The sequence below is a fragment of the Rattus norvegicus genome, chromosome 4, assembly GCF_021556685.1.
Source record: "Rattus norvegicus strain SHRSP/BbbUtx chromosome 4, alternate assembly SHRSP_T2T, whole genome shotgun sequence".
Lineage (NCBI taxonomy): Eukaryota > Metazoa > Chordata > Mammalia > Rodentia > Muridae > Rattus > Rattus norvegicus.
The window spans coordinates 155,665,108-155,691,711 of record NC_141537.1 but is presented as its reverse complement, the minus strand read 5'-3'; the positions used below and the strand labels follow the sequence as shown (position 1 = coordinate 155,691,711).

General features: G+C 39.1%; 1 protein-coding gene across 2 annotated transcripts in view; it reads right to left on the bottom strand.

The window, feature by feature from the left end:
- Kdm5a (lysine demethylase 5A) overlaps positions 1–26,604 on the bottom strand; it is a 78,155-nt gene that overhangs the window by 13,474 nt on the left and 38,077 nt on the right. For both annotated transcript variants that reach the window (XM_087657663.1, NM_001277177.1), the window contains 13 exon segments: positions 23,415–23,609; positions 19,142–19,323; positions 18,464–18,588; positions 17,419–17,569; positions 15,584–15,698; positions 11,222–11,577; positions 9,965–10,103; positions 6,936–7,115; positions 5,991–6,152; positions 3,411–3,962; positions 2,915–3,058; positions 2,411–2,570; positions 463–683 (listed from right to left, as the gene is read on the bottom strand). In XM_087657663.1, the coding sequence (XP_087513789.1) occupies positions 463–683; positions 2,411–2,570; positions 2,915–3,058; positions 3,411–3,962; positions 5,991–6,152; positions 6,936–7,115; positions 9,965–10,103; positions 11,222–11,577; positions 15,584–15,698; positions 17,419–17,569; positions 18,464–18,588; positions 19,142–19,323; positions 23,415–23,609 (2,682 nt within the window).

Genomic DNA, 26,604 nt, shown 5'->3' with positions numbered 1-26,604 from the left:
TTTCTGTGTGGGGTATACATGCACGTGAGTGGAGGGGCTTTTGAAGTAGAGGAGGGTTTCAGATCCCCTTGCGCTGAAGTTATGGGTGGATGTGAGCCACCCTTTGTGGGTGCTGGTAACTGACCCAGACCCGGAGCATCTGAGTAATCTTAACATCTCTCCAGCCCCTAAACTGCTTTATTGTTTTTGTTTATGTGTTTTTGAGAAAAGAGCTTGTGTGGTGGAGGCTAGCCTCAAGCAGCCAAGGATGGTTTTGAATGCCTGATCTTCTTACCTCTACTTCCCTTGTTTTAGGATTATAAGCCTGCACCATGATACTTGGCTAAACTGTTTTTTAATCTTTCCTTCTCTCTAGCAGAAATAAAAGAATTATTACATAAAATTTCAGTGAAGAAAACAAGTATTTTTGCTTAAATGAGAAAACATGACTGCCAAACTACTACCCACTTAGCCATCCCGTACCTCCATGATATGTAAGAATCTGTCCTCTGAGGGTGGATGTGTGGCCTGCAAAATCCGCCATATGTGTTGTGTCTCATCCAGAGACACTTCTAGGAGGTCTCCAACCATCATGAGTTCTTCCAACTGGGCTTTTGCTCCAGGAGACAATTCTAATACTGGAGGCTCCAAACTTCTGGGAACCAAAGGGCTCTTCCGAGGCTGCTTTCTTGGAGTGCTAGAACCTTTTCCCCAAGACATCAAGAAACAAAGCAAAGAAATGAAAATGGTATACACATATTATGAAAGTTAAATGTTTAGAAAAAAAATTGCCTCTCCTCTCTATAGTAAAGTCAGATAATTGGATACATTATTTTAATACAAAATAAGGTTTTTTTAAATTGTTACTAATGAATAATATAATGATCCATAACATTTCTAAAAGTTTATCGTAGAAAAAATAATCTTCATTTTCCAGAGTAGTGAAATCAAGTTTTATTTATTTTCTCTGGGTAGAAGAAAAGTGAACATCAGCGAGAAAGAATTCACCAAAAGAATTAAGTTCCTAACAATTAAGAATACCAAACAAGGGGGTTGGGGATTTAGCTCAGTGGTAGAGCGCTTGCCTAGGAAGCGCAAGGCCCTGGGTTCGGTCCCCAGCTCCGAAAAAAAGAACCAAAAAAAAAAAAAAAAAAAAAAAAAAACAACAAAATCATAAGACAAAAACAACAACAAAAACCCAATACTGAAGTCTAACCAGGTACAGTGGCACACACTTGAAATCCTAGCACTGAGAAAGCTGATACAAGAGGATTACTGTAAGTTTGAAGCCAAGAGAGGCTACACAAAGAGAATTAGGCCTGCTAAAGCTAAAATGAGACACTGTCTTTACACACACACACCACACACGTGAGCATGCAAAAGAAAAAATCCCAACAAACCAATAAAAACCACAAGATAAAAGAATACCCAAATCCAGTATGGATATCAGTGAGTTCCTTGACAGCTGGTACTGATCAAGTAGAGGGTAAATCAAGGTCTGACAGAGATTTCATACAAATATGACACTTAATCATGTGACCTTAGAAAACATTCCTTCTTGGGACTCTATATTCTATTATCTTTTCAGGACATCAAAAATGATAGAAAATAAGTTTTGGCTTTTCCTAACTACAATAATGTTTTTTGTTTTTATTTTTTTCCCCAGAGCTGGGGACCGAACCCAGGGCCTTGCGCTCTACCACTGAGCTAAATCCTCAACCCCCCACAATAATGTTTTTAAGCTCTCTCACAAGGTGACAACCAGGTTTGTATTCAAGAGGGATTCATAATCTGGATTAATATGATGTCTTTTTCTGTTTCAACTTACTTTCTAACTATTAATTATTTTGTTTTTCTCAGGGTTTAGGACCAAACCTAGGCTTTTCACTTACTAGGCAAACACTACCACCCAACTCAATCTCCCACCCTTATGCTTTCTGTTTTGTTTGCTTTTTGTTTATTTTGTGTGTATGTTATGTGCATGTGAGTCCAGGTACATGTATGTCACAGCATGTAGAGATCAGACAATGTTTTGAGTCTTTGTTGAGGGACCTGTTGTTTCTCCTGTTGTGCTACCTACCACAGACTAACTGGCTGAGAATTCCCAGCCAAATCTGTCTCCACTCCCTACCTCTTGCACCAGCACCAGGACTACATACACATGTCACTGCATCTAACATCTTTATGAGGGTTCTGAAAATCAAACTTAGGTTGTTAGACTTATATGGTTGGTGTTGAACAATCTCCCAGGCCCACTTCTGTTTTTATGAAGACAGAGTCTCAGGTAGCCTAGGCTGGCCTCAAACTTGCTATCCGATAGTCAGCAATGAACTTGAACTCCTGGGGCTCCCCTGCCTATACCTCCAAGTGCTTGGATGACAAGCATGTACCACCTCGCCCAGATTGTACCTTTTCCAAGGGTAACTAATACCTTGAGAACAACTCTTAGAAGCAGAAGAATATGCATGCTCTGCACAGAATGAAGGTGCTGTCCACATGTGGGTCACCACTTCCTCCGATTTGATAGGAATCTCTTCATCGCAAAAGAGATTGGGTTCCAGACTGCTAGAGGACTTTACACTGGCTGTATCCTAAAGAACAAAGAGAAGTTATCACAATTATAATTACCTAACTTTAAAAAAGCTATAAATGAAAGCTTTAAGGTTAAAAACTTCTGACATAAAACACTAAAAACATGACATTAAAATTAATTATAATATTAAATAATAATCACCATTGCAGGGGCACCTCACCACAAATGTAAGATATTTTTTAAAGTTTCACTTTTGTTTTTTTCTTTAAGTTTTGAAAAACTGCCATTACAACATACTCAAAAATACATGACCAGGTTTCTCTTCCACCTTAAATACCAATGGCAGCAGTTCTAAAAACAGAACTTATCAGATAGGTATCCTTAGCCTGTCCCTATAATTACCTTCATGTCATAGCCATATGTCTCTCGAATATCTTCATCAGAGTCTGTTTCTTCATCATCATAGTCCATCGCTTGGTGGGGGGAAGAGGATACACTGCTCACCACCCGGTTAAAAGCAGACTGCTGGAAACTAGGTAAGTGTCCCTAAACAACAAAGATAAACACAGATTAAACAACTACAGGTAACTAATGTATGCTTAATAGCAACAAAATGTAACTATTTTATTTAAAAAGCAGCTAACATACTTCTTCAACAGTTAGCAGAAAATAAATATGCTACAGTTTAGACTTTACTTAGGTGAATACTTTCAGATGGTATTTCACTAAAATGACTTGAATTTTTACTGAGGAAAAACAGCAAAGCTGTGCAGGCAGAAGGAAGAAGATGCTATGGATCATAACTGCTGCAGTTATAGTTGCTTTCCCGAGTCACCAGGCTAAATACATTTAATTCATAGTCACACACTGAGACAGAAGAAGGTAAGTAGGAATTGACCTGTAAGTCTGGATTGGCGGCTGCTTTCTGGAGTTCTGCACTGATAATCTTTTCAGTTTTTTCTCGGGCTGCTTGTTCTACCATACGCTGGCTTAACACAGAGAGTTTGGCCAGGGCAGAAGACAGTTCATCTGTGGCTAAAGCTTGTCGTGCTCTATCTTGCCAACTCATAGCACGCTCTGTCAAACACTGCAGTGCTTCTCCTTCAGGCAATCGTACAGGCAACTTCTGAAGGGATACCAGGAGTGACAGAATAGTCTCTAGCCTCGGCCTCCGGGATCTCATGCAGAGAGGGCAAAGGAATTTTACGTCTTTGGCTTGCCAGCTGGATCCCTTTTTCTGGGAACCTGACTTAGGAAGGGGAACACAGCCGTTATGGAACCAGTCTTTGCAGAGCTCACACTGTAGCATAAACCCACTCGCTGTCTTGCGGCAAATACAAAACTTTACTTCTTCTATGCGGTCCACAATGGTCATCTTGGCTAGGTTGGCTGCTCTGAGGGAATGCATGGCTTCAATCTCCTTTTGTTCTCGTTCTTTGAAAACTGCCACCTGTACACAACAAACATTTAATTAACAGAAATCATTCTAAAATACCCACAAAACAGCAAATGCTCAAGCTGCGGGATGTTACTTCAAGTTCTAGTATCATGGTTTCAAAGTACAGCCCATACTTTAAAGTACAGCAGCAACTTCCTGGAATGTGGGTCAGCATACAAACATTCTTACCTGTGAAGTGGACATTACATCTTAGTACTTTATGTAGGGTGCAGTATAAAGAGGATATTTATTGAAGTCAAGCACCCTAGGTACCAAGCCTGGCTGTTGGACTTACAGACAATTGAACTGTGGCACAAATTTTCCAGATATCAGATTTCTGAAAACTGGAGGCATGCCACCACCACATTTTACAATTTTAAGGATTAAATACAATTATTCACAACATAAACAATAACTAATGGCTTCCCGTTCCTCAAGGGCACGTTGTGTTCAGATAAACATTCTTATTTTCCTGTAGAAGACCTCTCCATTTCATTCAGAGCAGAAGACAGCCTGATGATCAAGTATTATTTTGTAAAACTCATTTTAACCCAGTAAATAAGAACAACTAGAATTTAAAGATTAGTAACCAGCATATTTTCTTTTTAAATACCTGGTAGTTTGGAAACAATTTTAAAATAATTTCCAGTTTTATTTGCTGACAAGACTGACTTACTAGGCAGGCTCTCTCTAATGGAAGATCACTTTCTTTGGCCTCAAATTTGGATTATTTATAAACAGAAAGAATCTTATCAAGTTATTTAGTGTATGCAAACCCCTTCATTTATGTGTTTTGTAAACTAATCTTTATTTTCTCTCTCCTTCTCAGGCCCCTAATAATTCCATTCTTCTTAACCTGTAAGTCCTGAAGAAGCACAATTCTTGTCACTGCCAGTGCTTTACTGAGCACACACCACTGCTGGATACTAGAAGGAATTTTCTGTTTTGTTTTTGTTGTTGTTTTTAATTTTGCGACAGGGTTATTCCATGTAGTTCCGGTTATCTTGGAACTCACTCTGTAGACCAGGCTAGCCTTAAATTCAGAGACTCACTTGCCTCCACCTCCCAGCGCAGGGATTAAAGGGCGTGTGCTACCACCACCTTGTGACAGTTTTTTAAAGTAACTGTTAGCAATAAGCTGATGGCTTCTTTGGAGACCATGATACTGTATTAAGAACCATAAAATGCTATGAATTCTCACTCAGCAATTCTGTTCCAAGTCAAGACTAGAAAAATGGTTCAATAAGAAAAAGAAATAGGTGAAGAAGTCATGGAAAATACCTGTGTCTTTCATTCAGTTTTCCTAGAAATTGAAGCTGTTCTTTAGGGGGAAAAAAGTGTGTGTGTGTATGCGGGGGTGGGGTGGGGTGGGGTGGGTGTCTAATTTTGAAGTTCATTTAAGGGGCTGGAGAGATGGCTCAGTGGTTAAAAGCACTGTCTGTTTTTCCCAGAGGTCCTGAGTTCAATTCCCAGGAACCATATGGTAGGTCACAATAATTTGTAATGGAATGCAATGCCCTCTTCTGGTGTGGCTTAAGGCAGCTGTGTACTCATATACATAAAATTAACAAATCTTTTTAAAAAGTATACTTAAGAGTTTTTATCCATGGAGTAACAGTGTAAGATATTATTTCAAGATCACCAAAAAATGACTTTGAATATTCTTACCAAAAAAAAAAAATGATAAATATTTGAGATCTAAAAACAAAGAGGTCCTACAAAGTAATTCACTTTTTATCCTGTACCAAAAAAAGGCTTAGAAACAAGCAAAATACCACCATACATAAGGTTTTAATTTCCTAGCAGTCAAGGGGGGGGGGGGGAGAAAAAGGAAAAAGTGGGGGAAAAAACCTCTCAGGAAAACAGTGAACTTTCTACACTATGACATACGTATACATATACACACACACACACACACACACACACACACACACACACACACACACAAGATAGGTAAATAAACAGTTAAGAACTTGCTAACATCTTCATAAAATTTCGAATTCAGAGAGCAAATTCAAGGTCTGTCCCTCGGATCCTTACCACCATGGCTGCGTCCCTTGTCTCCTCCAGTCCTTCTTCTAAGTCACTCAAAGGTTCAAGGTCTAGGTCCTTCTCCTTTTCTTTTTCTATTATTTCTTTTACTTTTTTCCTTCTGTTTTTGCCACTGCCATATACACCAATGTCTGTTCGTGGACTTAGCACCTGCAAAATTTTAAAAATACTTAAAAAAATGAACTCTAGTTTAAAAATTAAACCCCTTGGCGTTGGGGATTTAGCTCAGTGGCAGAGCGCTTGCTTAGCAAGCGCAAGGCCCTGGGTTCAGTCCCCAGCTCCGAAAAAAAGAAAAGGAAAAAAGAAAAAAGAAAAAAAAAAAAAAAAAACCCTTGAGAGTAAAAGTAACCATTAATGGACTACTCTCCATGTACAAGGTAAATATTCATTTAACTTTATGTTTAAGAGGAAAGGTCTTAGTCTGTAGCCCAGACTGTCCTATAATTTGTGGTGATCCTTCTCCTTTAGCCACCACACCACTGGTATATTATCTAATTAATTTTCACAACTGTACACAGAAGTTACTACTTCCCAGGTTTTATTAAGAAAAACCGGACTCAGACACGGGACAACTTGTCAAAAGACAAAGGCTGAAATTCCAAAGTGTATCCTTTTTAACAACTGTCAAAGATGTTTAACTGTTTAAGATAAAAAGAATTAAATTTGTCTCTGAGGGATAATATTCTTCAGCAGAGTCTACTTACAGAGGTTTAGAGATATACTGGTTGCTTTTTCTGGATACAGAATAGATTAATGAAAAAAAGAGTTTGCCTAAGACTCCAAGTTTCAATTCCACATCTGATACTAGCTTATAGAAATTAATTATAATGAAGACTAAATTAACCGAAAAGGACCTTTCAGCAATACCTCTGAATGGAGTGGTTTGTCAGTTGCTGTGAGAATGTTAAAGCACACACATGAATTACTCTTCACCTGTAACAATGTATGGCTGGAATTCTTCTTAAGGAAGGTCCGCCCCGTCCGCTCCCTCCAGGCTCGCGCTGCTGCTACTTGTGACTCCACTTGAGGCAAGGCATCCAGGCGCACAGGGATAGGGCGTCCTTTAGCAGACAAGCTCTCAAGCTGTTCCAAGTAAGCATAGTTGCTGCCGCTCTGTAAAAAGAAAAAGGAGATCCATGCAACTTTAATTCTTCCATGGAGTCTTTGACAAAATATTTGGAGGAAAATAGTTAATGCCAACTTTTTTTAAATTCAAAACAGGGAATGGATCCTATCCTTTTAGACCAGGCAGACAGTAGTCCTACTAAGGAACATAAGTATTCTTGCTAATTTCTGTTTTAAATAAACTAATTGGGTCTCTTTAATGAATTTACACTTCAAATTTTCTACAGAATAAGTTTTAAAAAGTTAAAATTTGTTAAAAGTTATAAGTTAAAATTAACTTAATATAGTTTGTTTATTTTTGAGACAGTGTCTCAATTATCTAGTCCTAGATGAACTGGAAATGGCTATGTAGGCCAGGCTAGCCTCATACTCAAAGAGATCCACTTGCACCTGCTTCCCAAGGAATTCACTTTTTTGGGGTTTTTTTGTTTGTTTTTTAAAGATTTATTTATTTTATATGTGTAAGTACACTGTCTCTGTCCTCAGACACACCAGAAGAGGCATTGAATCCCACTACAGATGGTGTGAGCGACCATGTGGTTGCTGGGGAATTGAACTTAGGACCTCTGGAAGAGCAGTCACTTCTTAATCACTGAACCATCTTCACCGCACTGTCGTGTGCCGAAACCCCCCCCCCTCCCCCCCCCCGATTCTCTGCATAGCCTTGATGTCCTGGAATTAACTGTTAACTGTAGACCATGCTGCCTTGAACTCACAGAGATCCACTTGCTTCTGTCTCCTAAGTTCTGGGATAAGATGTATGCTAGTACCACCTAGCAAGAAATTCATTTTTTAATGAAAAAATTACCAAAATGTTCATAAATTAATAAGGAAACCAGTAAGATAAAAAAAATACTTCAAACAACAAGCCGAAGATTGGAAATATATAAATGAAATTAGAAATGAAGAATGAATTTGCTACTAGAAGCAACTAAATACTTTTTTTTTGGTTCTTTTTTTCGGAGCTGGGGACCGAACCCAGGGCCTTGCGCTTCCTAGGTAAGTGCTCTACCACTGAGCTAAATCCCCAGCCCCGCAAGTAAATACTTTTTAAAGATTTCATGAAACTGTCTTGCCAATATGAGTGTGTAGTATGTGTGGTGCCTACAGAGGCCAAAGGTGTTGGAGCCCCTGTAACTGGAGTTACAGATGTTGTGAGTTCCCACATGAGTGCTGGGAACTGAACCCAGGTCCTCTACAAAAGCAGTAAGCCCCTTAACTTCTGAGCCATTGCTTCAGGCCCTATAAAGAATATCACGGAGAATGAGAGAACATCTTTTTTTGCAGTGTAGAAATCTATTTTACCATTATGACCTAAGTTTAATTTCTATGGACATAAGATTAAAAGCCATTAGACTGGATAGCCATTCCTGCTAAGCTATACAATGAAACCTAGGAGTGATGACTTTCCTCCTAAAAGCAAGGCATTTCAGTATTTTCATGTTATGCAATCACTTCAGTTTTTAGAACCATTATACTACATTCTAGGAAAAGGTTTTTTCTCATGTAGTAACTGATATGGTTGCTTGAAATTTTATTCAGAAAGATACACTGACACATCTGGGAAAATAAAGACAAGAAATCTATGAGGTTTTGCTGGTGTGTGGGTATGATCCAAGCACTCAGAAGACAGGAGGTCAATTCAGAGTGCAAGGCCTGCTTTAGCTACAGCTTGACGCCAGCTTGGGTTATATGAAACAGCGTTTCAAAAAATGCCCAAATAATTCTGTCAGTTCTTTACAATTAATATAGAGAATAGATATTGGAGAGTTAAGAACTTTTTGTTCATGCATAAGACCCAGGATCAGTTCACAACACCCACATGACATCTTACAACATATAATTCCAGTTCCAGGAAATCCAAAACCCTCCTCTAGTTTTTCTGGGCTTGTGCATGCATGTGGTACACAAACATACATTCCGGCACAACTACATATAAATAAACAATGATTTTAAATAATAATATATTGTGCTATTATGAAACACTAATGGCAAAAATCACTATGGTAGTAGGATAAGAAGAGTTAGCTTAAACATACAGGTAAAAATGCTCAGATATCAAAAGGGTCAACAAATAATATATTTGTTCTTACTTCTGCTGGTGCCCAACTATGATCCCTTGACTACAGAGTATCTTCTGGGTAAATCTAGAAGTCATGTAACCTGAAGAGTTAGTTGTCCTAGAAAAAGAACCTATTCACTCAGAGCCTCCAAGTTAGTATTCTACCAAAGGAAGGACTGACAGACAGTTCTTAAAAATCATCAAGGACGTTAATTCAGAAGTGGTGGTACGTGACTTTAACCCCAGTACTAAGGTAGCAGAAGCAGTTAGATTTCTGTGAACTGGAGGCTAGACTGGACTATGCAGTAATTTCAGACCAGTTTCCAGTGTGTAAGAAACTCATATTCATGAACTCATTTAATTCTTATCACACTCCCACAAGGCAAAGAGGCTGCCATCTTTATTTCTATTTTACAGACAAGAAAACTATTTCTTATTAAAAAAACTGAATGTAGTTCAACTCTGTTATGAGTTTCAGACCAAGCAGAGCTACACAGTGAGACTGTCTCAAAAAACAACAGCCCTCCACAAAAAGAGTAAAAACTGAAATAATTAGAAAATATAACTGCCCCTTTCTCTGAAAACCTGATTATCTAACTCTATCAACTTTCTTAATCAAAGCTAGTAACCTTTAAATATTTAGTATTTATTCTGAATTTTAAAATCAGAGGAAAGAATAGCAGTACTATTACTTTATTATTCATATTCTAATGAAGTAATAAGGTTTATGAGAAGGTATTACCTGATAGGTAGGCTAATCTGAACGTTTCTTTACCTGAATAGCTTCCACTTTAGCTGTCCATTCACGAGCCTTTTGTAAGGCTTCTTTTAAGGACAACACATTGGGTAGAAAGGCTGGAATGTTCTTGGCTTCATTTACAATATTTTCTAAATTTGCCATACTGTGCCGTGGTCTAAATGAACAATAAAACAGTAAGATACTAAATAAAAGTACAATTACTAAAAGAATTAAAATAGCATTTTCCAATGTATAAGAAACTCATATTCATGAACTCATTTAATTTTTATCACAATCCTACAAGGCAAACAAAGCAGCTGCCATCTTTATTTCTATTTTACAGACAAAAAACCCTATTATATTTCTCATAAAATAACCGATTACAGTACATGACACGCCTGGGGTAGATTCAGAATGAGTCTTGGCGTCAGGCTCTTTTACTACTTAGTCCTAGACTGCTTCCACTCTACCTCTCTAAAACACACCCAACGATCAGAGATGGGCATGGGAGCAAGAGAACAGGAGCCCATTCATGCTGACCACATACTTTTCTTCAACTACACTCATTAACACCTACTCATCCCCTGATGAACAAAGCAAAGCCCTTACCTCACTCACCAAACCCAAGAATCACAATGGTACTGAGAACTAGCAACAAATTATTTCAGGCTCATAGCCACAGGCAATAGTAAATAATTCTGCCTAGAGACTTGAAAGTGCTTTAACCAAGGCTCTAAACAAGTACATTATCTAATGAAAATGAAAAAAGTATGGAGAAAGTTTGGTTTTTTTTTTTTTTTTTTTTTTGGTTCTTTTTTTCGGAGCTGGGGACCGAACCCAGGGCCTTGCGCTTCCTAGGTAAGCACTCTACCACTGAGCTAAATCCCCAGCCCCGAAAGTTTGTTTTTAAGTTGGCAGTTTCAGCTTGGGATTGGAGATAGTATGGCAGATGCAGGGAGCAGATGGAGTGTGAGTAAGCATAACTTGTGTCAAAAGGCACAAGACAAATAATGTAAATGAACCAGGCTTTATGCTCTCCACCTCACTCTATTCTCTTACTTAGTATTGGCATTCTCTCTTGCGTATATGTCCTTGCGTGTGTGCCTGGAGTGATGGAGGCCAAAAGAGAGTATCAGATCCTCTGGGACTGAAGTTACAAATAGGTGTGCTATCTTCTGCTGACACTTGACCCCAAGTCTCCTGGAAGAGTAAGCAGTGCTCTTGGCACTGAGCCATCTCTCTACCCCTTGACCTAAGTTATTAAAGAGACAACTGTCACCAAAATGTGTTCACCTTGCCTGCAGGCAGACCTTCGCCTTCTCTTCCCATCGTTCAGAGACTGTAAGAAGTTCCTGTAGTTCAGCCATTGCCTTTTCCACAGCATGGTGAGGTGCCAAGCCTACCCCAGAGTCAATCAATTTCTTCATGACATCCAAAGTGACTTGTTGTGGGTCTGATAGAGTCAGTCTTACTTCATCCAGCCACCGAGCCTGCTGTAGCTCTTGCTTTAGTCGGGGCAATTCAGGTAGTTCCACATAGAGACTAGAGCCCATGTCTATTAACACTTGGAGTTTGGAAGAATCTGGAGTTTCATCCATCATGGCCTCCTGGGCACGTTCATGAAATTCTTCTACATCATCCAGCAGATTCTGAGAAGGTAAAAAATAAAACAAAACAAAAATAAACAACAGATTTTGTTTGACAGTACAGCTAGTTATAGAGTATTTGCCTAATATATACAAGGCCTGGAGTTTGATCCCCAATCTTCAACATTACTACTAAAAAAATAAAAGAACAAGTACTAGAACTAGTTCAGGCAGTGTCAATTCTAGGCCTTCCTACAGTCTTAACCAGAATAGCAAAGGATATTCAGACATCTGAAAATCTTAGTATGTTACCCCATAATTAATTTCTTTCTACACTCCCCTTTAAAAGGATTTATTATTTACGTACATGAGTGTTCTACCTATATGTGTGTTTATGTATCACATATATGTGTGAGTGCCTGGTGCCCTGAGAGGGGAGAAGAAGGTTTCAGATTCCTGGAAATGGAGTTAAGAATGGTCAGAAGTGGACTGGAGAGATGGCTCAGTGGTTAAGAGCATTGACTGCTCTTCCAGAGGTCCTGAGTTCAAATCCCAGCAACCACATGGTGGATCTGATGCCCTCTTCTGGTGTGCCTGAAGACAGCTACAGTGTACTCATATATAATAAATAAATCTTTAAAAAAAGAAAAAAAAAAATGGTCATAAGCAGCCATGTCAGTGCTGGGCCCACATCTGGGTCCTCAGGAAGAGCAAGCAGAACTCTGTACTGTTAAGCCACCACTCCAGCCTCCATCTCTTCAATTAAAAATTATGGCTAAATCAATAAAACATGTCTTCTTATGGCAAGGAAAGTACAATTGACTCATTCAATAAATATTAAATGCTGACTAAACTTAGACACAGTCATTTCTATAGCATAAAGCATAGAGCAAGATGGTTTCCTTAAAGTCTTTTGCAGTCAAAGAACCAGCTTATGTCCTTTATTCTTTCTTTCTTGGAGATGGGAGGAAGGGACTGTGCCAAAGTCAGAAGACAACTTGTGGGAGTGGTGCTCACCACAGACTATGCAGATATCAGGAAAGGACTCATTTGGCCTGGTGGTGAGCCCCCTCTACCCACTGAGCCACCTTGATAGACCCCCATATATTCTAATACGAGTAGATAGTAAGTATCTAAATAAAATTCTTTCAATTAATGTTCCACATCCTAAATGTAAAACAGGACAACCTAACAGAGAATGACCAAAGGTGAAAAAAGGCATATTAGTTAGCAGCAGTAACCATAGATGAGAGTGAACCAAAACTAAAACAAAGGATTAGGAAGACAATGGCTCCGTAGATAAAACGCTTGCTGTATAAATGTGAGGATTCACACAAGATGGGGCAGGAATGGTGGCCTGCTTGTGATCCCAGGACTTGGAGCCACAGAAAGGGAAGCTCTAGGGCAAGCTGGACTAGCTGAATAGGTGAGCTCCAGGTTCAGCAATAAACCCTGCCTCAGTCAGTAAAGCTGGGAGAGACCCCACCTCATTAAATAGAGAACGGTTGAACAAGACACCACTGGCCTTCACATATGCATGCACCTGTACCAATCAATGTGTTCACATATGAATATACATGTGTAAGTGTGGGCATATCATACATTCAGGAGGAGGGAAAGAAGGGAGGGAGGAAGGATGGGAGAGGGAGAGGGAGAGGGAGAGGGAGGAGGGGAGGGAGGGAGGGAAAGGGAAAGTAAAGATTAAATGAAACAACAGTGGGATGGGAATGTGGTGGAATTGTCCAAGCCTGGCAAACACTAACCAGCGCCCTACTCCTTGTGTAGAGGCAGGCAGGTTTTCATGTGTTCTAGGCTGATCTCAAGCTCACTGTGTAGGTAAATAGGACTCTGAACTTTTCTGATCCTCCTATCTTTATCTACTGAGCAATGGGTTATAGATGTTTATTGCCATGTTTTTGTTTTTTATTAATCTGATATTGGACATCAGGGCTTCTGGCATGTTATATTAATGCATTCTAACTGAACTACATACAGCCCCCCAGAGCCACTAAACACATGACTCTAGAGATGTTGAGCTCAATATATTGCTACAAGTGAGTAAAGTACAAGTAACAAACCTAAATAAGCAGAAGATGGGTGAGATAATGTCTTACAGACTAGAGCAAGTTAAAATTTCATTTTAAGCCAGGCAGTAATGGCACATGCCTTTAAACCCAGCACTCAGGAGGCAGAGGCCAGCCTGATCTACAGAGCAAGTTCCAGAACACCTAGGACTATACAGAAGAACCCTGTATTGAAAATAAAACGAAACAAAAATGATTTCATTTGGCAACTCTGAAGACCCACAAGAGAATTTTAATCATAAAAAAGGAGTCTAATTTGAATTATATTTAAGATGGCCATTAACACCACAGAGGAAGAGAGAAAGGCATGTAAGTGAGAGGTATTGTAGAGGGTCAGAGATGGCTCAGCTGCTAAGAGCACTGACTACTGGCTGTTCTTCCAGAGGACTCAGGTTTGGATTCCAAAATACATAGGGAAATTTACAATCATTTCTAACTCCAGTTTCAGGGAATCAGATGTCCTCTTTTAGACTCCTTGGGCAGTACACATGCAAGTGGTCTACAGACATATATACAGACAAAACACCACACACATAAATAAAATACCTCCCCTCCTCTCCACCACACACGAAGATGTGGCACAGAACAAACTTTAAGTAAGAGAAATAAGAGGTTTACTGTGGGATATAGTTTGAAGCTAATAATGTAAGTTACACCGGAAACAAAGGGAACAAGTATTTTGATTCATTAGAAGGCTTTTATGATGCTTTTTAGTCTGCCTACAGAAATAAAGAGTATGCATCAGAACATAGGGTCTGTAGGAAAGAAAAATGGAAAGGAAAATTTTCAGAGCTAGACATTTGAAAATCAACATGATATAGGTGATACTTACTGAAACCAGACAAATAAGAAGTTATAAGGAGAAGGTACACCTAAAGAAAGGGGTATATTTGCTGATATATTCCAACACTTATTAGTCAAGCTAAGAACAAGAATACATAAATAAACTTGTTTTAAAAAGGGAGAAAAAGCAGAAAAGAGACACGAATTGTGTCATAAGTAGTCTTATAAAAAAACCTGTTTCTGAAACAGGCAGCTAACAAAATGCAATAAAACAAGAATGTAACTGATACTAAGATATTACAAATTGATGACTTAATAAAGAAAGCCTACCAAAATTACTAACTATGCAAAGTAACCACTTGACATACACCTTTGCCAGTTTTCTGTTTTGTTTTGCTTTAACGGCATGTGCAACCACTGTCTGGACACCTTTATGATTTTTATATGATCATAAAATAATAATAGTCCTAGGAATGTCAGAGCCCTGATTTTAAAATCTCATGCATTGTTATTAACTTACCATTATACTTTTGGTTCTTTCATGTACACTGCACTTAAAATACACTTGTGTTACACAGAACTTTGACTCAAAATTAGCAGAGAAGAATAATTCTACAGTACTCATAGTTCAGGATTTTTTTTTTTTTTTTTTTTTTTGATTCTTTTTTTCGGAGCTGGGGACCGAACCCAGGGCCTTGCGCTTCCTAGGTAAGCGCTCTACCACTGAGCTAAATCCCCAGCCCAGGATTTTTAAATGGAATAAAGGCCAAGGGGTTGGAGAAATGTTGTTCAGTGGTTAAGCATTAGCACTGGCTGCCCTTCCAGAGGACCCAAGTGTGATTCCTAGCATGTACGCAGTAGATAAAATGTCCTTTAACTGCAGTTCCAGGATATCTGATGCGCTCTCCTGGCCTCCATGAGTACCGCACACACATGGTACATAGGCATACATGCAGGCAAAACAACTTAAAAAAAAAAAAGTCAAGCGACTGCCTTGTCTTTCTAAAGATAGTCTATCTAAATCCCAAATCTTACATCTCTAACCTTGTATCGAGTATATATGCTATCTGAGGAACCTTAGGTACTTATGGTTCCTCAGGTAGCATATATATGAAGGAAACATAGAACCTACCACTAGTCTAGACATACAATTCTAATTTGGAACAGAAGTTCATAAACAAAACAAAAAGGAAATGTTTCACCTTTACTTGTCGAGTTTGGCTGATGACACACGGAAGACTAACAAGTTGTTGGACAAAGGCCTTCAATTCTTCTACTGTCAGTTTGGTCCGAGTCTTCCCACTATCTGAGCTCTGCCTGATATGAAATAATATTGAGACATAGAAAAATACAGTCAATCTGATATCAAATGGGGCTCCTATGCTCCTATGAATTAAACCCTTAGTAATCCTAGAATTCTAGTGTTAAATAATAGCCCTCCCCCAGATAATTATCAAGAAAGTAGCAGTCTTCTAATCTGTAACTACTACACATTTGAAACATTCAGTACATTCCCAAGGAAGCACATGAAGCTCACTGAGGAAATGAAATCCTGTGTCTTAAGAGGCTCATGGTGGGAACACTGGGTTTTAAGCTGCTTTAGACTAATTAACCCCCTAAGTACATCCCAAATTTCGTTTTGTTTTACTATAGCTACTTTTATTTTCTGTGTATGGATGGTTGCTTGCATGTATCTGTGTATTACATGAGTACAGTGTTCAGGGAGGACAGAGGGCATCAGATCTCTTGGGACTGAACCTGGGTCCTCTGGAAGAATAGTCAGTGTTCTTAACCACAGAGCCATCTCTTCAGTCCACCAAAATCTTTTACATATACACTTATTTTGAAACCGGTCTGAGCTCTGCCTGATATGAGATAATATTGACACATAGAAAAATATGGTCAAGCTTTTACCAGACTCTCCAAAGAGTCAGTGTCCTAAATGTAAGTTAATATCCGCTGGAAAATGTTTCTAGCAAAGGGTCTCTGATTAGATTTAAAAATATAAAAACTTAAAATCCATTGTGAAGTACTACAGAAAAAGCCACACAGATAGAAGAAATGTATTGAATAACTATAAAATAATACCACAAAAAACATTTATAAAATAGGAAGGAAGGACAGAAAGAGAAAGAAGTGAGCAAGCCACCTAAGATGTGGTGTGAAGAAAACTCCAAGCTGAATGAAAAGGAAACGGGAACCCTAAACAAGAGTATACCTGGTATGTATGAATAATAGCAAGTCAAAGAGTGCTGCAGAATTGAACACGAGTTTATTGAAGGAAAGAAAAATGTGAAATTAGAAATATAACTTCTCCTTAAAAAGTAAATCAGTTCTAACAAAAGATAGAAAACAAAGCTAATAACCTGAATTCAAAATATTCATATTCAAATCTTATTTCCCCAAAATTTATTTATTTTACAAATCTGAGTACACTGTCGCTCTCTTCAGACATACCAGAAGAGGGCATCAGATCCCTATTACACATGGTTGTGAGCCACCATGAGGTTGCTGGGAACAGAACTCAGGACCTCTGGCAAAGCAGTCAGTGCTCTTACCCATTGAGCCATCTCTCCAGCCCCCTCAAAGCTTTTGTTATTAAGTATCTTGACCCAAGTTGTTAAGAGACCTTTATTTTCTAGCTGTTGTGGTGCATGCCTTAAATCTCACTACTGGGAAGTCAAAGGCAGGTAGATCCTTGTGAATTTGAACCCATGTGTCTACATTTTTGGTTACTTCAGATAAAGTTGAATATACAGCTAGGTCTTTGCCCCAAAGATACTACATAAACCTCAATATTATTTCCAGCATTGAAACCAGCAGGTCTTTTGCTGTTTTCTTAGTGTAGTTTCCAACTAGCTTAAATTTAAAGAACTTCTGACAATTTATGAAAGGGAGGGAGTGGAAAGGAAGAATGGAAGTTACTAGAGATGGAAGAAACATGGCCACTGGAGCAAAAAAATCCAAAGGGCCTCATAGGCCAATTAAAATGGAAAGAATAGGAATCCAGAGGAGAATTTCACTCTTCTTGGTTTACCTGTGTTTTTGTTTTTTGCTCAGAAGCAGCTGAGCCACAGAACCACAGGTCTCAGCTTCTTTTACCGCATCCCTGAGCTTTCGAAAGAGATCATTCTCTGGGTATTTCCTATCCTCAGCATCTTCCAGCATTACTCTCAATTCAATCAAATCTGTAAAGATAAATATAATAGACACAAAAAAGCCACTCTACAATGGTCATAAAGTTCTCTCAAGAGATTCACTAACATACTAGTGGAAACAATGGAGCTTTGAAGTCCCTAGTGCAAAACCTTCTGATCAGATGTTTATTCCTAATGGATGACTTTATTCAAACAAGGTATTTTGATCTGTCTCCTTTATCCCTAGTTCCCCCATCCCTTTCCCTTCTCCCAATTTGTCTCTCTTGAAAACAAACGAAAGTCTTTCAGTGTCATTAAACTAAATTTGGCTCTAGAACATACATGCCTGCTACAACTTATCTGTTCCATTTTTAAAAATTATTTATTTATTTATTTATTTATTTATTTATTTATTTATTATGTATACATTATTCTGCCTGCATGTATGCCTGCACGCCAGAAGGGGGCACCAGATCTCATTACAGATGGTTGTGAGTCACCATATGGTTACTGGGAATTGAACTCAGGACCTCTGGAGGAATAGATAGTGCTTTTAACCTCTGAGCCACCTCTCCAGCCCTATCTGTTCCATTTTAAGCCAGCCAAACTAGCTGTGGTGGTACTGTTGTATAATCTTAGCACTGACACCAAAGCAAGAAAGGTCATGAGACTGAGGCCTGTTAGAGAAACAGCACATTCTGGTCACAGAAGATAATCTTAAAACTAGGCATAGCCTACAGCCATTGTAAAGAACCATACCTGCTATCTGATCTCGGAAGCTAAGTTATATCAGGTCTGCTAAGAACATGGATAAGAAAAAACTAAGTGTATATTCAACTCTGTCATTATGAGCTAGCCCTTCCATTTGTTAATGGAGAACAAAACACACAATTAAAAAGTGTTTTTTACAGTGACAGGTTTTCATAATAAAGAAGGAAACTTAACCTTTCTTATGGTTGAAGCTAGCTGATAATGCTTCTGTGACACGATTGACCCAAGTGTCATAGGACTGTGCTCTCACTTTGACACCATAAAGCAGAGATGGGAGGTCTTCAAGTGGGTATCGGTACCTACAAAATAAAAAAAGTAAAAAAAAAAAAAAAACAGAAATAAAAGCTTCAAAATAGAACAACCTGGGGTTGGGGATTTAGCTCAGTGCAAGTGCGAGGCCCTGGGTTCGGTCCCCAGCTCCGGAAAAAAAAAAAGAACAACCTGAAAATGGGGGGGGGGGGGGGATATCAAAGAAACTCACGATGTGAAGGCAGAGACACAGAGAGGAGGGGGGAGGGGAAACTTATGACATTAACTCTCCATGAAACTAATTATAGTTAGGCTGGTTAGGGCTAATTTTAAAGGATGGATCCCTAATTTGAAAGCTAAATAGTCAATGAAAAGTTATTTGTTTAGGAACAGGAAAGAAAGCAAAGAACAACATTAAGGTGGTTTTCTTAACAAATAATACAAGACTGCTCTTAGAACAACACTCAGGAGGCAAAGGCAGGAGGATCTCTGAGTTCAAGGCCAGCCTAATCTACATAGTGAGCTCTACGCAAGCCAGGATTACAGAAAGACCCCACCACAAAAAAAAAAAAAAAAAAAAAAAAAGCAGTGACTTTTAAATACCTAAGACATTTGTTCTGCATGGGGCAGGAGCACAAATCAGTTGGATGATACAAACATACAAGTCGCTCTGGATTACAGGAGCATGTGAGAGCTGAGAGAAAACATGTGGTTCTGCATGCTGAACACTGCCGCTCATCATCAGGAACAAGTTCGAAGACTTCTTCTTCTGACATCACGACACCCTAGAATATAATTTATATTATCAGGTCAGATCTTACCTCAAAATAAAAGAGGCTTAAAAAAATTAAAAATTAGGCATAGTGGCACTCTTTTAATCTCAGCACTCAGAAGAGAGAAGCTGATGGCGCTCTCTGAACTTCAGGACACTCAGGACTCAATGGTGAGACTGTGTCTTTTTTTTTTGGTTCTTTTTTTTTCGGAGCTGGGGACCGAACCCAGGGCCTTGCGCTTCCTAGGTAAGCGCTCTACCACTGAGCTAAATCCCCAGCCCCGAGACTGTGTCTTTTAAAAAAAGGAAGAAAAAAAAAAAAAACAAACAAACCAAGATATATAATCCTATCAATGGAAACTACTCAAAAGATTAATTTAAGAAAGGTCAAAAGTTAAACCCAAAAACAACATTTCAAAAAATAAGAGAGAAGACACAGCAATCCAATCTGAGAGTCTAGAATCACACAACTTGGATGAAAAACAAAACAGTGGGTTTTATTTTCTTATTTAAAATAATATCAGAGGGCCAGCTAGATGGCTCAGTAGGCAGAATTGCTTGCATGAAGCCGTGACTCATTGAATTCAATGTCCACATTCCATAAGGTAGCAAGAGAGGACCAACTTCTGAGAGTACTCTGACTTCAACATGCATCATGGAAGTAGATGATTACATTCACACACATATACGTATAAAAAATTAAGTAAAAATTCATTAATACTACAGCTAGGTGACTTACATTTGTAATCTGAGAACTTGAAAGGCCAAGGCAAGAGGATTGCCAGGGTTGTGCTACAGAGTAAGAATCTGTCTTTAACAAAAAAAGAAAAAGAGGGCTGGAGAGATGGCTCAGTGGTTAAGAACACCGACTGCTCTTCTAGAGGTCCTGAGTTCAATACCCAGTAACCACATGGTGGCTCACAGCCATCTGTAATGGGATCTGATGCCCTCTTCTGGTGTGTCTGAGGACAGTGACAATATACTCAAATATAAGAAATGAAGAAGAAGAAGAGGAAGAGGAGGAAGAGGAGGAGGAGGAGGAGGAAGAGGAAGAAGAAAATAATAACGGGGGCTGGAAACAGCCTAGTGATCAAAAGCACTTACTCCTCTCAATGAGTTCAGTTCCTATCATCCACATGGTGGCTCACAAGTTTATCTTTGGCCTCTGTGGGTATCAGGCAAGCACGTGGCGCACAGGCAAAAACACATATGCACACATAGGAGATGCACCCCCACACCCCAAATGAAATCAAATCTTACCCTAGTCATAATGGCTAAGATAAAAAAAAACAACCAAAAACAAAAACAAACAAACAACAACAACAACAACTGAGGCCGGAGAGATGGCCCAGTGGTTAAGAGCACTGACTGTTCTTCCAGAGGACCCAGATTCAGTTTCCAACACCCACATTGCTCACAACTATTTGTATCTCTGGTTACAAGGAATCAAAAGACTTTTGTCCTCCATCAGTACTGCATGGATGTGGTGCATATACACACATGCAGGCAAACACTCATCATATTAGAAACAAAAAACAACTGACCACAAACACTGACAAGGATATGGGAAAAGGAGAACCCTCAATTCACAGCTGGTGGGACTGCACAGTCCAGACATTCTGGAAATCAGTTTGAGAATTCTTAAAAAGCTGAAAATAATTCTTCCTTATGACCTAGGTGCACCATTATTTGGCCTATGGCTAAAGGACTTAACATTCTTTCTGCAGTAATTTGCTCAGCCATGTTCACTGCTGCTCTATTCACAATACCTAGGAAATAGCAACAACCTAAATATCCTTCAACTGATGAATGGATAATGAAAATGTTCATATACACAATGGAATGCTATTCAGTTGTTAAAAAAAATGGAATCATAAAATTTGCAGCTAAATGAAAAGAACTAGAAACATTACATTGAGTAAGGTAACCAGACCCAGAAAGACAAACACTGTAAGATCCTCTTACTTGTGGTCCCTCTCTCTGAATCTTCAAATATAAGTATATAACCTGAAGTAACCACAGAAACCAGGGAAATACAAGTGGATCACAGAGGGTGGTACAGTGTGGGAACAATTCTAGAGGAGAATAGCAGTACCACCAGTGCCATGAAGGGCAAAACGGGAAACATGAGGGGAAAACAGAGACAATAAAAACTGGGGCAGAGGGGCTGGGGATTTAGCTCAGTGGTAGAGCGCTTACCTAGGAAGCGCAAGGCCCTGGGTTCGGTCCCCAGCTCCGAAAAAAAGAACCAAAAAAAAAAAAAAAAAAAAAAAAAAAAAAAAAACTGGGGCAGAGATGCATAGGCGAATGCCAGCAGCAAACCGCTGAGCTGAGAACGGGATCCCCGTTGAGGGAATCAGAGAAAGGACTGAAAGAGCTTGAGGGGGCTTGAGACCCCATATGAACAATGCCAACCAACCAGAGCTTCCAGGGACTAAGCCACTACCCAAAGGCTATACATGGACTGACCCTGGGCGCCAACTGCATAGGTAGCAATGAATAGCCTAGTAAGAGCACCAGTGGAAGGGGAAGCCCTTGGTCCTGCAAAGACTGAATCCCCAGTGAACATGATTGTTGGGGGGAGGGCGGTAATGGGGGGAGGATGGGGAGGGGAACACCCACATAAAAGGGGAGGGAGAGGGGTTGGGGGATGTTGGCCTGGAAACCGGGAAAGGGAATAACAATCGAAATGTAAGTAAGAAATACCCAAGTTAATAAAGATGGAAAAAAAAAAAACAAAACTGGGGCAGAAGGAAGAAAGAGGAATAACTAACACTAAGGATATTTGTAGAAGTCATAGAGAATCCAACTGTTTAATACACACACACACACACACACACACACACACACACACACACACACACACACACCCACACACACCCCACACTCAGTTTAAATAAAGTTACATGACACTTGGGGTGATAGTGTTCCCCCCCTAAGTGCCACATCATATCTAATAAGAAATCCAGTATTTGACATGAGAAAGGAACTCCTCTTTGAGTTTCTGGTCAAGTGAGTCTAGGTGACTCTCAAAAGAAAATAGGCTAATGTTGTCCCTGCTTGCCTCCCAGAGGTTGAATGTAAGTCCGTATTACTGAAGATACCATACACTTTGGAAACAGGACTAAGAGGAATCAAGTGTGATTTATCTCAGACCCCTTCCCCACTGAGGCCTAACTTTCATGGTACCAGAAGGATTTATACAGGCTGCCAAAGGAGAAAAGCAATCAATAGGCCTACCCAGCTGGGGCACTTACAAAGCACAACAATGACCAACATAGCAGGTATCACCAGAGGTTAAATAATGGCACTTATATCTTGGCAGTAACCAACAGTTGCCTAATTGAATTTAAGGCCTGCTCAATTGGAGGGAATTCAAGCCTTGTAAACCTTGCCAACTGCCTAGAAAAGAATCTACTACTTTGCTACGCCAGGATAATTTCTAGCTGCATTCTAAATATTTAGTTTTATATGCACACATTAAATCTCGCTTCTATTCCTCATCAAAGAAGCTTCTTTTTGGCAGAGACCATTATAAAAACCCATTAATTAGGCACAATGGAGATTAAAGCTGACACATCTACAACATAAACCCTACACCTAAGGGGTCAGAAAACAACAGGGAAGAGGGGCAAGGAAAGGTAGATGCTCAGAATGTCTTCTGTGCCTTCTAAATATGACAGGAAAGCCACACTCATGATCACCTAAACAAGACCTGAACAATGACATCACCAGATGACATGCCAACATGGAAGGGGTGATCTCAATAAGCTCTACTCCTAGGTGATTCCTAATGACTGTTTGGAGAGGGAGAGAGCAGGTCTTCCTAGCAATGAGTCCTCTAATTGGTTATCTAACACTAAGTAGTCAGACATCAAAACATAAATACAAGCAACTCCAAATGAACTCAGCAGGTTGCAGTTATACATGTATAATAATTAAAGAAAAAGAGGCAATGAATTTGAGGCGGGTGGTTTTGGGGATATGGGAGTTGAGAGGAGAAACAGGTAATAAAGGAAATACACTTCTTATATATAAAATTCCTAAGGAAAAACAAAATACAGAGGGAAGGTGGCAGGAAAGAAATTAACTCAGCACACTCACCATTTGAACAACCGATTCCCTCAATCGTGTTTCTTCTTCAGTCATGAGAGTCAACTCTTTGCATACCATGGCAGCCAGCCCCACATCTAAGCATTCTGGATCTGCTGCCATCTTGAAAATGAGTTCCTCATGTGAAAAGACACAATGGCGCCTCAGCCGTCGATAGTGATTTACACACTGACGTCCAATGGGCAACTGAAAACAACAGATTTCAAAATTAAATTATTTTTGATATGTCCTAACACAGACCTTAATTTACTTTCAGGTACTCATTTTTATTCTAAAGAAGCTAAAATAAATCGCATCTGAACAAAAGATCTAACATTAATTGTAATTCTTTGTAAGCCGGCCAAAATTCCACAGGTTTGTCCCCAGATAATGTCCATAAACTGATGTGCTAAGTTTCTGCCCTAAGCTGCCAATTTTTAACTCACTGTGCACAGGAAGAATCTAAAGGGACTTAAGCCTAGTAATGCAGGTCTTTAGTCCCAGCACTCAGGAGGTAGAGGCAGAAAGATCTCTGAGCTTGATGCCAGCCTCTTCTACACATAGAGATCTTCCTGTTTTGGAGGTGGATGGGTGGGGCACTAAACCAAAAAGAAACTGAAGGGTAGAACAGGACGGCACGAAGTTATAATTCCATCATTTGGGAAGTGAGAGTATCAGAAATTCAAGGCCATCCTTTGCTCATTTGAGCCCAGGTAGGGGTACAGAAGACTCCGCTAAATGAATGAATGAATGAATGAATGAATGAATGAATGAATGAAAAAAAGGTGAAGTGTGTCTTGAAGTTATTTCCATATAACTCTGAAACCAGTATAACACAGGGATACCCTAAATTACAAAGAAAAAATATTACAATAAATTTTACAGTTCAGGCTGAAGTATTAAAAATGAAAAAAAAAGGGGGTTGGGGATTTAGCTCAGTGGTAGAGCGCTTGCCTAGGAAGCGCAAGGCCCTGGGTTCAGTCCCCAGCTCCGAAAAAAAGAACCAAAAAAAAAAAAAAAAAAAAAAAAAGGACTATTATTTAAGCAATTTACATAATCTGATTTGTCATTGTTTTTTAAAATAAGAACCAAAGCAATGGATGATTTAGATTCTAGCCTCTAGAAATTCTTTTAGTAACAACCAGCCTTGCAGAAAGATTTCAAAACCGTGAAATCACTAGATAATACACTTTGTTTTCTCTAACAGTAAAGTCTATACAGATATAAATGATCACTTTTCAAAAATCAATAGATATATTCTGTAGTTGGAGATGTACTCCACTGGTACAGCACGCCTCAGCCAGCACAAGGCCCTGGGTTAGAACCACGTCACCAAAAAATACAAAGCCCAAATACAAAGTCTCCTTAAGACAGAGCCTGAAAATTTCCATAGCCAGTTTGTAAACCAAATTATGACAGAAACTACACTCTTATTTCATCATTCCTACACTCAGCAGAAATATTATGATGGTTAGAGCTCATATTTAAACTTAAAACCTGTAACACAAAGGGACAAAAAGAGGGATCAGAGTCACAGAGTGTGTGAAAGTTATCTAAACCAAGAAGTATTGTTGTATTCATTAAATGAATCCAAGAAAACATTTTGAACTTGTGGCTGTAATTGTCCACTAATGGCATATAACTGCTCTGTATCTTACCCTACACCCCACCCCTTCAGGGTTTCTGACACAGGGTCTTACACTGCAGTCCAGCCTGACCTTAAACTCACGACAATACTTCTGCCTCAAGTGCTAGGATGAGCCACCAGGCCTCACTCACATTTTATTCTTAAACATTACTTCTTTAAGCACTTACATAGCTACAATAAAAAGTAGAACAACCAAACTGGTCTTTTGGGGTTTTTTTTTTTGCAGTTCTTAATTATTATAACAAGTGAGGAAGTCAGAACTGATAGCCACTGCAACTTATAAAAGCTGTTAAATTTTCCATTCATATCACAACCTTCAAACTCAAAAGAACCAACATAACATTTAAGTCCTTTAAGGTTGGGTAAGTCAAGCTATTAATTAGTCTTTAATACACATGGTGAAAAAGCCTCAAGCCTTTAGGCTGATGAGATGGTTCAACAGGTAAAGGCACTTTGCTGCCGAGTTTGATAATCTGAATTGAACTCCTGGAACCCATGTGGTAGACGAAAAACCAGCTCCTACCAGTTGTCTCCTGACTTCCACATGCATGCTGCAGCACGCACACTAAATAAATGTAGAACAAAAACCAACAAAAGGCAAAAATCTTAGGACCACTAAAATTGAAATTCTTGAGATCAAATTCAGTATTAGCTGGGTATGGTAATCAGCATCCAGGAGACAAAGGCAGGTGGATCTTTGTGAGTTTGAGGTTAGCCTAGTCTACATATAGAGTTCCAGGCCAGTTAGGGCTACACAGTAAGACCCTGCCTCAGATATATAGATAGATGGATGGATGAAAATCCATATTAGTGATCATGTGAAAGACATTAAAAATCATCTCCAAGTCTTACCTGAATCATCCTGTATCCTGCCCTGTATCCATCCAGTATAGTGTAAATCCTAATTAATGTTAGTTATTTTTGAGCTCAGGCCCAAAGCAGACTTAACTGAGTTTTAATTACACTGTATTATGTGTTTCCACAGACAAATATGGAAGAAGTTTTAAAATACTGGACCAAAACAAGACAGCTCATAGTCCATGCCCAGTGTTATAAGCTTAGTTCAAGGGCAGGCTAGGAAACACAGCAAGGTTCCATGCCAAATGAAAATATGATCCATTTTATTCTTGTATATTTTTTATATGACTGACTAGTTATGAAATGTAACAAATTAAATTATCCACAGAAAACATAAGATAAGTATTTTACTAGAGTTTTCCCACACTGAAAGTGTTAAAAGACCAAAGAACCCAGAATTACTGGGGGTGGAAAATTAAGTCAGCATGTATTAAGTATTCATTCAGTCTTTGCCAGTAGTTTCTCAATCAACATGATGTAGCCACAACTAATTGTTTTCTGATCTAGCAATTGTTGTGTTTCATTTATATATGTTTTAAAAAGATTTATTTTTATTTTATGTCCATTGGGTGTCTTGCCTGCATATATGTCTATGTGAGGGTGACATGCCCTGGAAATGGAGTTGTGAGCTGCCATGTGGGTTCGAGGAATTGAACCTGGGTTCTCTGGAAGAGGAGCCACTGCTCTCAACCACTA